This window comes from Mercenaria mercenaria, chromosome 9 (assembly GCF_021730395.1).
Source record: "Mercenaria mercenaria strain notata chromosome 9, MADL_Memer_1, whole genome shotgun sequence".
NCBI lineage: Eukaryota > Metazoa > Mollusca > Bivalvia > Venerida > Veneridae > Mercenaria > Mercenaria mercenaria.
The window spans coordinates 73,729,530-73,742,950 of NC_069369.1; the positions used below are offsets into that span (position 1 = coordinate 73,729,530).

Consider the following 13,421-nt stretch of genomic DNA (forward strand, 5'->3'; position numbering starts at 1 on the left):
CAGATTTTTTTTGGACTTCAAAAATTATGCATCATAAAAATCTGAAAAAGGGAAGTAATTCTAACTAAACTGAAGGCAACAAAGTTATTTCTATCTTGATAAGCATTATATGTAATGCTTAATAAATGGACCAAGTTTGAAATAAATATCTTTATTATTTGTCAAGAAATATTACTTTTTGTGCTGTAAGCCTGATCGGGCAATGTTACCAGCCTGTTCAAGGGCCTTTAGTTTAACTTGAAGGCTTTATTTTTTTATTCTTTGGTTTATGAACCGCAAGGAATATTCTGTTTCTTGAAAGATTTTGCACAGTTTGTTCTATAAAAGTCAAAATTGTTTCTTTTTCTTGCAGGTTTACACAATATTATTTTATGTATGGCAAGTAAGAAAGGAAGGCAATATGTTAGAGGTTGAGGAAGGACCCAGTCGAAGGGTGTCTAGAGGAAGAAAGAGAGGGTCTTATGTACAGGAAGAAGTGAAAAGAAATGATATTGATCAGGTATTTATAGTATTGTACAGTTGAGTCTATCAATGTGTACTTCAGTATGAACTTACGAGTTAATGCCATTTTTCAACAGACTGAACAGTATTTCAGTTACATAATGGCAAGCAGTTAACCTAACCAACTTGTTCCTGGATTCTCTAACAGTAAAAACAGTTTGAAAACATTTAAAACTATGATCAGACACAAATTCTCATGTTGAAACTATTTAAAACTGATGAAGATACTGACAGTTTGATATTTTTGAAAAGATTATCTCTATGTGGGCTGAGGAGGTTCCAGATACAAAACATGTGGACAGAGACATATTGTAATTCTGTATTGAGAGCTGACACATGGTGTTAATACAAATAATATGTCAAAGGAAAGGCCTCGGCACTGTGTCTTACTGACCCTAATCTACGTCTCTGTTTTTTTGTTCTAATTAGTGTCAAATAAGGAAAAAATATGCATGAAATTAAGTAAGAAAGTCCTTAAAAACAAAAAATGAAATTAAAATCAATGTTATTCAAAAATGAAGTGTTGAGTTATAGGACTTGTTAAGTGTATAAGGAGTGTATGATTTTTCTGTGAGTTTAGATGGGTATAAACCACAGAACTTCTGGCAAGTCATCTAAGAAGTACAGTGCATTGATTTGCAAGAAGTGTCAGTGTGGTGTTAATATACAGGTCTGTCTAAATGCATGCAAAATAGCATTGAATTTTTGAATATTTAGCAATTCAAAGTCTTAGAATAAGTTTCAGACTCAAAGCACATGTGAATATTGAGCCAGATCTTTAGCTTGTTGCTAAATGTGTGCAGGACTAAAGAAATGTATTTTGATCTTTAGGTTTTTTGTTTTCAGAAAGAAAAATGTCTTAGATCATCGAAGAAATCAGGAGACTCTGATTGGTTACGGAATTCCTTCCAATCAGGTCGAGCCAGAGCAATTAGTCCAGATTATACTTGTAACAGGTGCCCTTCTTCTTCAACTCCGAAGGTAACAACTCTTTAACCTGAACCCCTTTTGAATTAGAAAAAGCAAAAACACGGCTTTGAAATTTTGACTACTGAAAAGGTGTATACAGTAAAATTGTGATATAGCTAATAGGATATTGTGAAAATCTGGATATAAAGAACAAGTTTTATTCTTAGACATTTTGTTTCTGGCTATGTCATATTAAAATCTACAGATACAGCAAAAACTTGGTTATTTTGGTCAATTTTTCTTAAACAGGTACATGATTAGAAAATGCATTATATTTTCAATTTTCACCAATTTTTGTCAGAAATATGTCGATGTTTGTGCAAAAACTTTTAAAAGAAGGATTAGTTTACTTACACGGGTATATAGTTTCATGTATTATGATTTAGACTGAAAAGGTTTTCAGATTTAACTCACACCACTGAAGCAAATAGGTCTCTTCGAAAGTTCACCTCGGGTTTAATTTGCTTATAATTTCTTCCAGGCGAAGAGGTCACGGAGACTGTCTGTAGAAAAAGAAAACCTGAACACTAGTGATGCTTTGTTTGCAGACCTTGATATTGACACACTAACATCACAGGCTTTATCCCAGTCTCAGGCTACTAGCTTCCCAAGTTCTAAAAATAAATACAGCACAAAAAGTTGTGGTAAAGAAAACGATATTTCTGTGTATAAAGGTTGTGAAGTTAAAGACAGTAAAAATGAATGTTTAGGAGAGAAGGGAGTTGTAAGTTTACAGACGAGTACTAGTGAGTCTCAGAGTCAGTACTTTGTTCAAAGGTTTGGAAATTACTGCCCTACACAGCCTGTAGAAAGGAAAGAGATATTAATTGATAGCAAAGTTTTGTCTTCACAAGGGAGGAATGATTCTTCATTCAGTTTTTCATTTGTTGGTAATGATACCCAAATGCTTGATCAGACTGTGTCAGTAAATTCCATCTGTGATAAAATAAACCAGTGTGTGTTTAAAGTGACAGATGTTGGACCTAAAGATGGCAATTTAAGAGACAAAACATGTGACACACAAGTTGAACACTGTCAGTTGAAATCTGACCAGGGACATGGTAAGCTTCGTTGTACTCCTTATTTTAAAACAGCAGACTTGTCTGTTTCTATGGTAAATACTCAGGATGTGCCTCAAATTGAGAACCAGTCTCAGTTTTGTATTCCAGATGGGACACAGTCTAAAGAATATGCACCAGTTCTGGATACTACACAGTTAAAGGATGATGAAGGGTTTAAGTACAGGTGCACTCCATACAAAACAAAGTCTAGGGACTTGTGTACACAGACACAGACTCAGTGTGAACTAATGGCTGGTACCCAGTATAAGGCATATCTACATGAGAGCTATAAAGATTCCCTGAGTCAGTTATCCCTAACATCTTACAGTAAACAGCAGTCACAAATCGGTGACAGGGAGAAGCTTGGAGTGTTGTCCTCACAGTTTCAACAAGACTCGCAGATTCCGTGCACAGGTATATGTGATATGACTGGTGTTATTATAGATTCGCAAAACAAAGACACGGAAACATTAGCAAATACTTCCGACTGTGATATGTTTACTGACAGCTTTTGTGACGATAACTCGTCAAATAATGTTTGCAGTACAAATCATCAAGTGAAATCCAAAGAATTAGACACTGGAATAACTAGTCATACTCAGAGTTTGAATTGTTCTGAGTCTAGTCAAATTACGCAGACAAGAAGGCAGTCTCTAGATGATGACTTGGAATGTATGATGCAAGAGTCACAGAATCTCCGCAAGACAAGAACGAAGGATGGAATTCAAAATCAACTCAGTATTCAGAATTGTTCTAAACCGGAAAGTGAAATAGAAAATAAGAAAGTCTGCTTAGGGTGGACCAAGATTTCTGGTATTGTTAATGAGAAGAAGCAGAAAGTTTCTGTGACCAATCTAATACAGGAACAGTCTCTGTCTTATGGTGATAAAAATAAGTCAGAGATACAGTCTGAACTAAGGCCACAGTCTACAGTAGGACTGGTTCCCAACTTACCTACAACACCAGGAGGAGCTGGCTCCCTGCAAGATAGAATAAAGAAAAGATTGATGGTATATAATGATTTTGTTTGCCCATCTCTGATTCTTTATAAAAAAAAATATACAAAATGTACACTATAAAAATGGTAGTTTCTGCACCGTAGAAAAATCGTCTTCTTTAAAATGGTTTCAGTTTAAAACTGAAACTTATTTCAGAGTGAACATCAGATGCAATATCTTCCATTTGTTTTAAGCAAACTTTTCCGTTCCATCATGGTGTAAAAGTCACAATCAAGATCTTGACATCATATATATTGTTACTGGTAGAAAAAATTAGATAGTTAAAAGAGTCAGACTTAAAAATGCTTTTCTCGTTAATGTAAAGGTGAAAATACTTCAATGTTCTTGTAAAAATTAAATTTACATGCGTATCTTAAATGAAGAATATTTTTCAATTACCAAAAGTTCATATTCTCCCATGAAGTTTTGTACCTGTGACATTGTATTCTGTAACATCTCTGAATTTATCAGATAGAATCCAGAGGTAGAGTAGTTGCAGAGAAAGATGTAATTAAGTTGTTTGTGTTACATCTATTTTCATTTGTAGGAGAATGCAGGTCGCAGGACACCTCAAGGTCCGGGTGTTCTAATGGAACAGTTACGAGAGCAGGTTCTAGAACGAGTTCATTTAGAAGCTGAAATAACAAAAGAAATGTCAGACAGTGATATTGGGCCCTTCTATGGACTCCCAACAAAAGTGAAACATCTGTTTGAAAATTATAGAGGAATAAAGACTCTTTATGGTGAGTTGTTTACAGTATTTTGTGTATACATAAAACATTACATTTGTAAAAAGTTTTATTGCTCAGAATGTTGCAGTAAAATTTAGTAACAGATGTAATTTTTGGAATGCTTGAGATTTTCATATGAATTTTTGGAGGACATTTTCTAAGTTTCAAGTTCTTGGCACCAAGGAAGTCAATAAAAGACAAAACTAGTTTGCAATAGTTACCTTGGTATACATGTAGCTTTCCAACTGTAAAATACATTTGTGTGCATCATCTGAATTTAGCAATGGTATTGTACTACTAAACGATAAGTTGCTGTCACAGAAATAATAACAATTTGATAAAGTTTTCTTCTTTTTTTTTTTTACTGACAGTAAGTTAACTGTCAGTGAAATGCAGCTTTAATGTTACATTGATATAAGTTACTAAGTTTTAGGATGCCTTTGTGGCTGAGTGGTTAAAATTGCTGAATTCTCCTCACTTGCGCCATGCCTATCTGGGCTTGAGTCCTGGCTTGCAGAAGGTTGGTTCTGCAGAGGTACCTGCTCATGTCTTATGTAATGTTCAGGGGGGCACCTGAAGGTCTCCTTCCGCTATTAAAAAAGTCACATTGTGTTGCTTTGACTTAAAAACCGAACAAGGTGTCAAATAATTTCATGAATTTAAGTAACAATATTCATAAAGATAAATACAGTAAAAGTCTAAAAGAAGATGAGAATTTAACTAAAGTTGAGAACAGAATATTAATTTACAAATGTCTTTCTTTAGATTGGCAAGATGAATGTTTGAAGCTACCTGCGATTCTGGAGAGGAAGAATTTGATATATTCTCTACCGACAAGTGGAGGTAAAACACTGGTTGCTGAAATCCTCATTCTACAGGAAATACTGTGCCGGAAGAAAGATTCTTTGCTCGTTCTTCCATTTGTGTCCATTGTACAGGAGAAGGTGAGGAATTTCTTCTTCGATATTGAGGAATTTGTTCTTTGATAATTCTGTGTAAAATTTTGCAGGAGTACAGGAGAAGGTGAGGAATTTCTTCTTCGATACTGAGGAATTTGTTCTTTGATAATTCTGTGTAAAATTTTGCAGGAGTCCATTTTGGGAGATAAGGTCCAACTGCCATTCGCCAATGTAGCCAAATGCTACAAATTCAAAGAACTGCCAACAGATTTTTGAAAGTAGCTGCAAGAGTTTTATTAAAATGTGGCCAAATGTCAGCAATTCAGCTTCAATTTGGCAATTTTTCTCAAAAAAGTGGCTACAACTTTCTGAGGCCAGGGAAGAAAGGAAGCATTTAGGGGTTCTAATTAATGGAGCTATGAACTTTTATTTCTTATTATATCACTGAAAGATAGCAAGTGATTGAATTGTAAGTTTTTAAAATTACAAATGGATATCCTGTGTCAGCATTTTTGTTAAATCATTTTAATATATGAAACTGCTGGTCAGAGTAATTCAGTTACACCAAACTTGGTCTGTGGCAGTCTGGCATGAACCTCTGCCTAGTTTGTAAACTTCTTCTAGAACTGCCAGGGATCAAAACAGACAATCATAGCATTAAGCGCTTCGTGAATCTTCATGACACTTGATCTGTAGACCCTAGTATGGATCACTCGTTGAATTTGTTCAGAAAAATATTTCTTGACCCCGTTTAGGACTGCCAGACCTAAAATTAGGAAAAATCTTAACAGCTTCTCATGAACCACTTGACATATATCTTCACCAAACTTGCTCTGTAGTAGCCTTATATGGACCATTGTCAAGTTTTGTTCAAGTGGTATCACTTAATGACTGCTAGTGTTATAGAGGAATAGAAAAGAACAAACAACTTCTTCTCCCTTTGATGGTTTTCAACAAACTTGGTCTACAGCATCCTTGTATTAACCTCTAAACAGGGCCTCCTCTGGGTTTTTCATACTTGTCGCCACCCTTTTTGCAAAAGTTGGAGCCACTTTTGAGCCAAAGTTCTGAGCCACTTATTTCTCTCAGTTGGCTGTCGTAGTGTGCATAGGGAAATTAATTATTGTAAAAGTAAATACAAAATAAAATGTTCAGTTTCTAAATTTAAAGTAGAATGTAACTTAAACTGTCATGAGATTTCTATAATCCATACTGTCTTTTATTTACGTTATTTCTTTTTGTAAAAATTCAAACACATTAAGTATGCCCAATTGTCGTTAATTTTGGTGAACCCCCAAGTTGGCAGATGTTTTTATAACCGTTTTATTATCAGTTCACAACTGCCTGGATAGCCTAGTGGTAGAGCGTCCGCTTCGAGTGCGGGAGGTCGTGGGTTCGATCCCCGGCTGTGTCATACCAAAGACGTAAAAAAATGGTACTAGCAGCTTCCTCGCTTGGCGCTCAGCATTAAGGGGATAGTGCTAGGACTGGTTAGCCCGGTGACAGTATAATGTGACTGGGTGGGGTATCATGCCACGTGTCTACATCGTGATATTCCAGTGAGGCAGCACTAGAAAGTTGGGCATTGTGCTCACTGCTACAAGTAGACACCGTCGTTTATATGACTGAAAAATTGTTGAAAAAGACGTTAAACCCGAACACACACACACACACACACATTATCATTTCACACATATTTACGCAATTATCTTCTCAAAGTGTCACCCAACATAGACGAAAACATCAATAGCCGAATTGACAAATATACCACCTAGACTGTTTATTGATTTTATTTATAACCAGCGCCTAGGTAAATACATGTATCGAGAACCAATTCTTGATTGCTTATACCATTACGGAAAAAAACATGAACGACCCCAAAAATAATATCGCCACTCATTTTTGCCAATTCGCAAAATTTAGCGCCAAATTCTTAGAATTATCGCAAATGGCGACATTGGCGATTGACAGCGAAGGCCCAACGACTCTTAGTTTGCTCTACCTGACCCATTATGGCTGCCAGAGCCGTAAATAAAAGACGGCTTAAAACAACATTTTCTCATAGACTGTGTCATGGATCTGGACCAAACTGGTCAGTAGTGTTTGTTCAAAATGATTCTGCTTGACTACACTTACAGTGGTTAGAACTACAAAAAAAACCCTCTTATTTTATAGTAATTTATAACAACTTGAAAATCATTTTAAACATAATCTGTGTCAATTTTTGGTGCCTCCCCCCCCTCCTATGAGTGATGGGGGCATATAGATTTGCTCTTGTCCGTCCGTCTGTCCATCCTTCCATCCGAGAATGTTGTGTCGCGCCTAGTTCCAAAAGTATTTGACGTAGAGTCACCAAACTTTACAGGAATGTTGGTCAGCATGTGAAGTTGTGCACCTGGGGTTTCGTGTCCGGATTCATTCAGTCGTGTAGGAGTTATGGCCCCTGACTTAGTAAAAATTGGTCATTTTAGTGTTGTGTCGTGCCTAGCTCCAAAAGTATTTGACCTAGAGTTACCAAAGTTTACAGGAATGTTGGTCAGCATGTACAGTTGTGCACCTGGGGTTTTGCGTCCGGATTCATTCAGTATTGTAGGAGTTATGGCCCCTGACCTAGGAAAAAATTGTCATTTTAATGTTTTGCTGTGCGTAGCTCCAAAAATATTTTACCTACAGTCATTATTTCACTACACAAGACCAGACTTTTTGTCCAGACTTGCTCAAAAAAAAAAAAAAAAAAGAAATTGTGAAACATGTAACTATGTTAAAATATACTTTACCTAGAGTCATAAAACATTAGAGGATTGTTTTATAGCCTATGAAGTGTTCTCTTTAGGATTTTACTAAGCTAGGCCAGAGTTATGGCCAACTAAGTGAAAAATACACATAAGGTTCTTAAAAGTTTGTGTTGCAAACATCTTAAAAATTGTTTAACCTGGGTCATTAAACCATGTAACAGTGGCAGGATGGGGGGCACCTGTGTCCAATAGACACACATCTAGTTGTCAGTTCTTATGAAATCTAGGTCATCTTAGTCAAAAGTTATCTGTCATTTCTGTTGCTTAACTCAAACACTATATAACATATAAACGTTTTACTTTATTTATCCATAGAGGTCTGTGAAAGGAAGTGCAGTTTCAAAGAAACACAGCTGTTGCTGACCACATTTCTCCTGAACTCAAGCTCCATGACTGAAAAGTAGGGGTGTAACGATACATCGAACTATCGATGCATTGCGATACTAAGTGTCCCGATAGCATGCATCGATAGAAAAGTCACGATCCAATAACAATCGCCGATAGTTCCTTCAACAATCGATAGTTTCGATAGTTTTGAAATTTTAGTAAATACAGAAATAATTTATAATTTATAAACCAAGAAACAGAGCCAGCTTTCATTTGCGCCTCGGAAAATGTTTATGTCTCCATTACAATAATTACCCTCACGGAATTTAACTACCATAAAGGACTGAGAAGTCTGGAGATAATTAATAAATTTAGTTTCTTAGAAACTTTGATTAAATATATTTAAATAACCTGTTAATCTTAGATGAGAAAATGTACTATGGACATGGAGAAAGAAGGATACTTGTATTATACAGCAAACTGTTCGGTAGGGCCCTTCATTTAGTGCTGGTACACCTTAAACCGATCCGTTAATTTTCGTCTTTTTCGATGCTTTGGGTTATTAAACATGTTGACACTCGCAACAAAATGGCCGATTCGTTTGAGTATACCTTGCATAGGTTTATTGTTTTACTTATTGTTCCAAAGCTAAGGAAGTCAAGAAATATTTAATGTTAGAATTATTTCTGTCCATTTCATTTATACAAACATCTCAATGTGTGTTAACAGCAATTATAAACAGTGCCGTCTCTTACACTGCGTAACAATGCCAGTTGGTAGCTTTACTGTATAAAATAGGATGGCCGATAACTATTGCAATAGTATCGCAATAGTAACCTGCAATAGAATAGTATCGCAATAGTTTTTAAGCAATATCAATAGTATTGCAATAGTCAAAACTGGCCTCAATAGTCACCCCTACTGAAAAGCCCCTTATGATACAGTGATTTTAGGAAGTATCCATCTTTGTTACCAATCGCCTAGTTTACTTCATTAGTAATGGAAGAGCTGGTTTTATTTACAGGTTAGAAATATGTCCCAGTTTGCTGTTGATCTCAGTTTCTACGTGGAAGAGTATGCAGGCAGTAAAGGAAGATTCCCACCTACCAAAAGACGTAACAATCATTCACTGTATATAGCTACCATAGAAAAGGCTCATTCTTTGATAAACAGTTTGATAGAGACAGATAGAATGGATAATCTGGGACTTGTGGTTGTTGATGAGGTAATTTGTTTTGTCAGTATTTTTGGTGCCACCTTCATTAGCAATGCCTCAGTCTCCTTGTTGTTCTAAAATAATGACTTTTTACAAGTACTGAATTGCAGATGTTTACTTTGTTGGTTTTATCAACCTTTTTCTTAAATTAACTAAATTGGTTGATTTTACATGTAGTTAAGTGGTTAAGGTGGCTGACTTCAAATTACTGGCCCCTTATTAATGTGGGTTTGAACCTCACTTGGGAGTTGAATTCTTCATCTGAGGAAGCGATCCGGCTAGCTTATGAAAGGTCCATGGTTCTACCTACGCGCTTGCCCTTGATGAAATTATTTTTGACCATATCTTCATGAAACTTAATCAGAATGTTCATCTTGATGATTCCTAGGCCAAGATTGAAACTGGGTCATGTGGGGTCAAAACTAGGTCACCACCTCAAATCAGAGGAAAAGCTTGTTACCACTCTAGAGGCCACATTATGACCATATCTTCATGAAACTTGTCAGAATGTTTATTTTGATGACTCGCAAGTTTATCAGGTGAGCAGTATAGGGTCATCATGAACCTCTTGTTTCATTAACTTCTAACCATCTGGAGAATGTTTTTTAACAGCTACATATGCTGGGAGAAGGTGGTAGCCGTGGTTCAACACTGGAATCTACACTAATGAAGATACTTCATTCTGCAAGTAAGTTCTTTATATATAATGAATTCATAAACGTAAGCTTAAAATTATAAAGTCATATCTTATATGAATTAAATATTGGTTACATGACTTATATCTCAGCTATATGATTTTTATTTTGGTTGTATGAAATATCTTAGCTATATGTACTGACAACTGGGGTGGCTCAGTGGTAGTGTGTCAGTCTTGCATGTGGGAGGTCAGGATTTTGATCCCTGGCAGAATTCTTACAATTTTTTTCTAAAAATTGTACTGGTAACTTTGCTTTGTGCTAAGCATAAAGAAGGAAAATTCTAAAATAGGACTGTTCAACCCAGTGACAGTATAATGTGACTTGATAGGGTATCGTGCCAGGTGTCTTTGTCTTGGTAAACGAGTAAGGCAGCTTCACAAAGTTCGGCATTATGCTAGAAGACACTGTCATTATCTGACTGAAAAAGTAAAATGAACATACAAGTATATGGATGTTTATTGAACAGACTGATGTAGAGACAGTTCAACAAAACCTGTGCTAATGATCACCTTTGAGTAGGAAACACACATGTATTAATTTGTAAGAAGATCCTTTGGAATCATAGAATGTAACCGAGCGCAATGATAACAGACTTGGTTTGATAGAGTCTGTACATGATAAGTTATGAAAAGTTTTGACATCCATCTCACCCCTTAGCGCAAGTTTAAAATGAACTCTGTTTTATAGAAATAGAAATACAGTGTTACTTCCGAAAACCAAACGACCTCCGGACTAGTCTAAATGTTCGGTATTTGGAAGTTTCTGAAATTCAGAAGTTTGGAAGTTTGCAGGCAAAGTGGACGTGGTATACTAGAGTTATGTTTTCTTACACGTAGGATGAAGGGGATTACAATGTATTATCCTTTATAATTGTACAAGTTTGTATAAAGTAATTGATTGATTGAATTATTAGTTAATTAATCAATCATAAGCATTAAGGATAATCAAGTATGTATAATAAATATATAAATACTCAAAATGTTTATATTTCAATATCTGTGATTAATTTTACTTAAATTGAATTCCTAATGTACATCTAGGGAGATGCGACTTTTATTCAAATGATAATGGACATGAACAGATTGTCAATCATTTATCTACAGCCTATTTGTATTTTATAAGGGAACAATTTTATAAAAAAAAAATAGAGTTAAAATTCACTTCATTATTTTTGTTCATTATTGTGCCCCGTTTCACAAATTAATTTTACTTTGTCCTCAAGGGACAATTCTGTTGTTTTTTTGCGCTTAGACGGAGGTATAGCAGACATTTTGCAAAGCAACGTTAATCTGATGAAGTAAAACAAAAAAATTTCCAATTTTGTAAATAAAAATAGCATTTTCGCAAACTTACATTTTACCATCTCTGAAGTCCGAGTTCGTCAAAATTTAATTGATGTTAATGCATGTGGTTAAATCGATGAAATTAATTCAGTTAAAAACCTGATCTTTCTTTCATTCAAATCTTAAGAAAGTTTTCCACACGTAAGGTATTTAATTCATCATGTTTTCATAAATTAAAAGCAAATTAAAGTAATCGCCGATTAATTCTTTACTTTTGCTTCAAATGATCAGTGTGATTATAACACCTGTCAAAATAAATGTGCGTCGCTAATAGATAAACAAAAGAACATGTAGACAACTTGCCACGGGCGTTTTTTGCATTATCAATATGTTAGACAGGTAACACTTCTAATCTGGCTAATATTTTGCTGTTCGGTTTTCGGAAGTCAACTTTAGTGTTAAAATATAAACGGTCCTTCAAAAATCGTCCAGTTTTCAGAATTCGGAAGTTCCGGCTTTCAGAAGTTAAAAATATATAGAAATAAGAACAAACAAAAACAGGACTTGGAGTTTCGTGTGGTTTTCAAAGGTTTCCGGTTTTTAGAAGGTCCGGTTTTCAGAAGTTCAGCTGTATATAGCAAATATATATTTTAGCTCTTCAGAAAGTGGTCTTATAACTTTTGTACTATAAACTTTTTTAATTTAATGAATACAGGTGCAGCTCAGGTGATAGGAATGAGTGCTACACTGAACAATATTGAAGACCTTCAGAAGTTCCTGAATGGAGAGGTCTACTGTAATGACTTCAGACCGGTATGTATCAGCTGTACAAGCATTTATTTATAACTCTTTGATGATTATATAAGGAAATGAATTGCTGGATGATCCATATAACAGGTTTTTAGCTCGACTTTTAGAAGAAACAGTTGAGCTATTGCACTTGTCCCAGTGTTGCCGTTGGTTAAAGTTTTTGATAAAGTCAAATATCTCTGTTACTATCAAAGCTATTGACTTGAAACTTAAAATAGTTATTTACTATCAAAGTCTACAGCAGGAGAAACAATCCTCATAACTCTGATTGAATTTTGACAGAATTATGCCCCTTTTTAACTTAGATTTTTTGGTTAAAGTTTTTGATAATGTCAAATATCTCTGTTACTATCAAAGCTATTGACTTGAAACTTAAAATACTTATTTACCACCAAAGTCTACACCAGGAGAAACAATCCCCATAACTCTGATTGAATTTTGACAGAATTATGCCCCTTTTTAACTTGAAATTTTTGGTTAAAATTTTTGATAAAGTCAGATATCTCTGTTACTATTAAAGCTTTTGACTTGATACTCAAATTAGTTATTTACTATCAAAGTCTGCACCAGGAGACACAATTCCCATAGCTCTGATTTGAATTTTGACAGAATTATGTCCCTTTTTAACTTGGAAATTTTTTTTACTGGCAAAGCACATATTCAGAGTCAAACACTGAGAAAAGTTGCGCGCACTGTCATGGATAGCTCTTGTTTTTATGAATTTGGCTTTATGCCCCTGGCATCTACTGATGCGGGAGGCATATAGTGATTGTCCTGTCCGTTCATTCGTCCGAGCTCACATTTGCATACTTAGTTGGCTATAGGAACAATAGGAAACTGTACTTTTTCTTTGATGTCATTCATTCCGTAAGGCTTTTATGTGGCTATTTTTCTCTTACATGGCTAAAAGAACAATAGAGAGAACAAAAGAGTAGCCACATAAGTATCCATATGTAGGAATGGCCGTTCATCCGTCCGTCCGTACGAGGTTAACCAAATGGGACCGTTCCGTCTAGCATCAATACCCCTTACTAGAATTGACTTGATACTAATGCAGATGTAATGACCATTCCTCATCTTCAGACATCACCTGGCCGCAGTTTGACTGACCTTGACCTCATTTTGGACTTAGG

The 13,421-nt window shown here is 35.4% G+C and overlaps 1 protein-coding gene across 1 annotated transcript in view; it reads left to right on the plus strand.

The window, feature by feature from the left end:
- The first annotated feature begins 369 nt into the window (after nucleotides 1–369).
- The window catches only part of LOC123547466 (helicase POLQ-like), a 37,386-nt gene continuing 24,334 nt past the window's right edge, over nucleotides 370–13,421 (plus strand). The window contains exons 1-8 of the mRNA XM_053551708.1: nucleotides 370–499; nucleotides 1,348–1,482; nucleotides 1,952–3,541; nucleotides 4,077–4,272; nucleotides 5,026–5,204; nucleotides 9,306–9,506; nucleotides 10,110–10,185; nucleotides 12,194–12,291. Of these exons, the coding sequence (XP_053407683.1) occupies nucleotides 401–499; nucleotides 1,348–1,482; nucleotides 1,952–3,541; nucleotides 4,077–4,272; nucleotides 5,026–5,204; nucleotides 9,306–9,506; nucleotides 10,110–10,185; nucleotides 12,194–12,291 (2,574 nt within the window). The 5' untranslated portion in view covers nucleotides 370–400. The remainder of the gene's footprint in view (nucleotides 500–1,347; nucleotides 1,483–1,951; nucleotides 3,542–4,076; nucleotides 4,273–5,025; nucleotides 5,205–9,305; nucleotides 9,507–10,109; nucleotides 10,186–12,193; nucleotides 12,292–13,421) is intronic.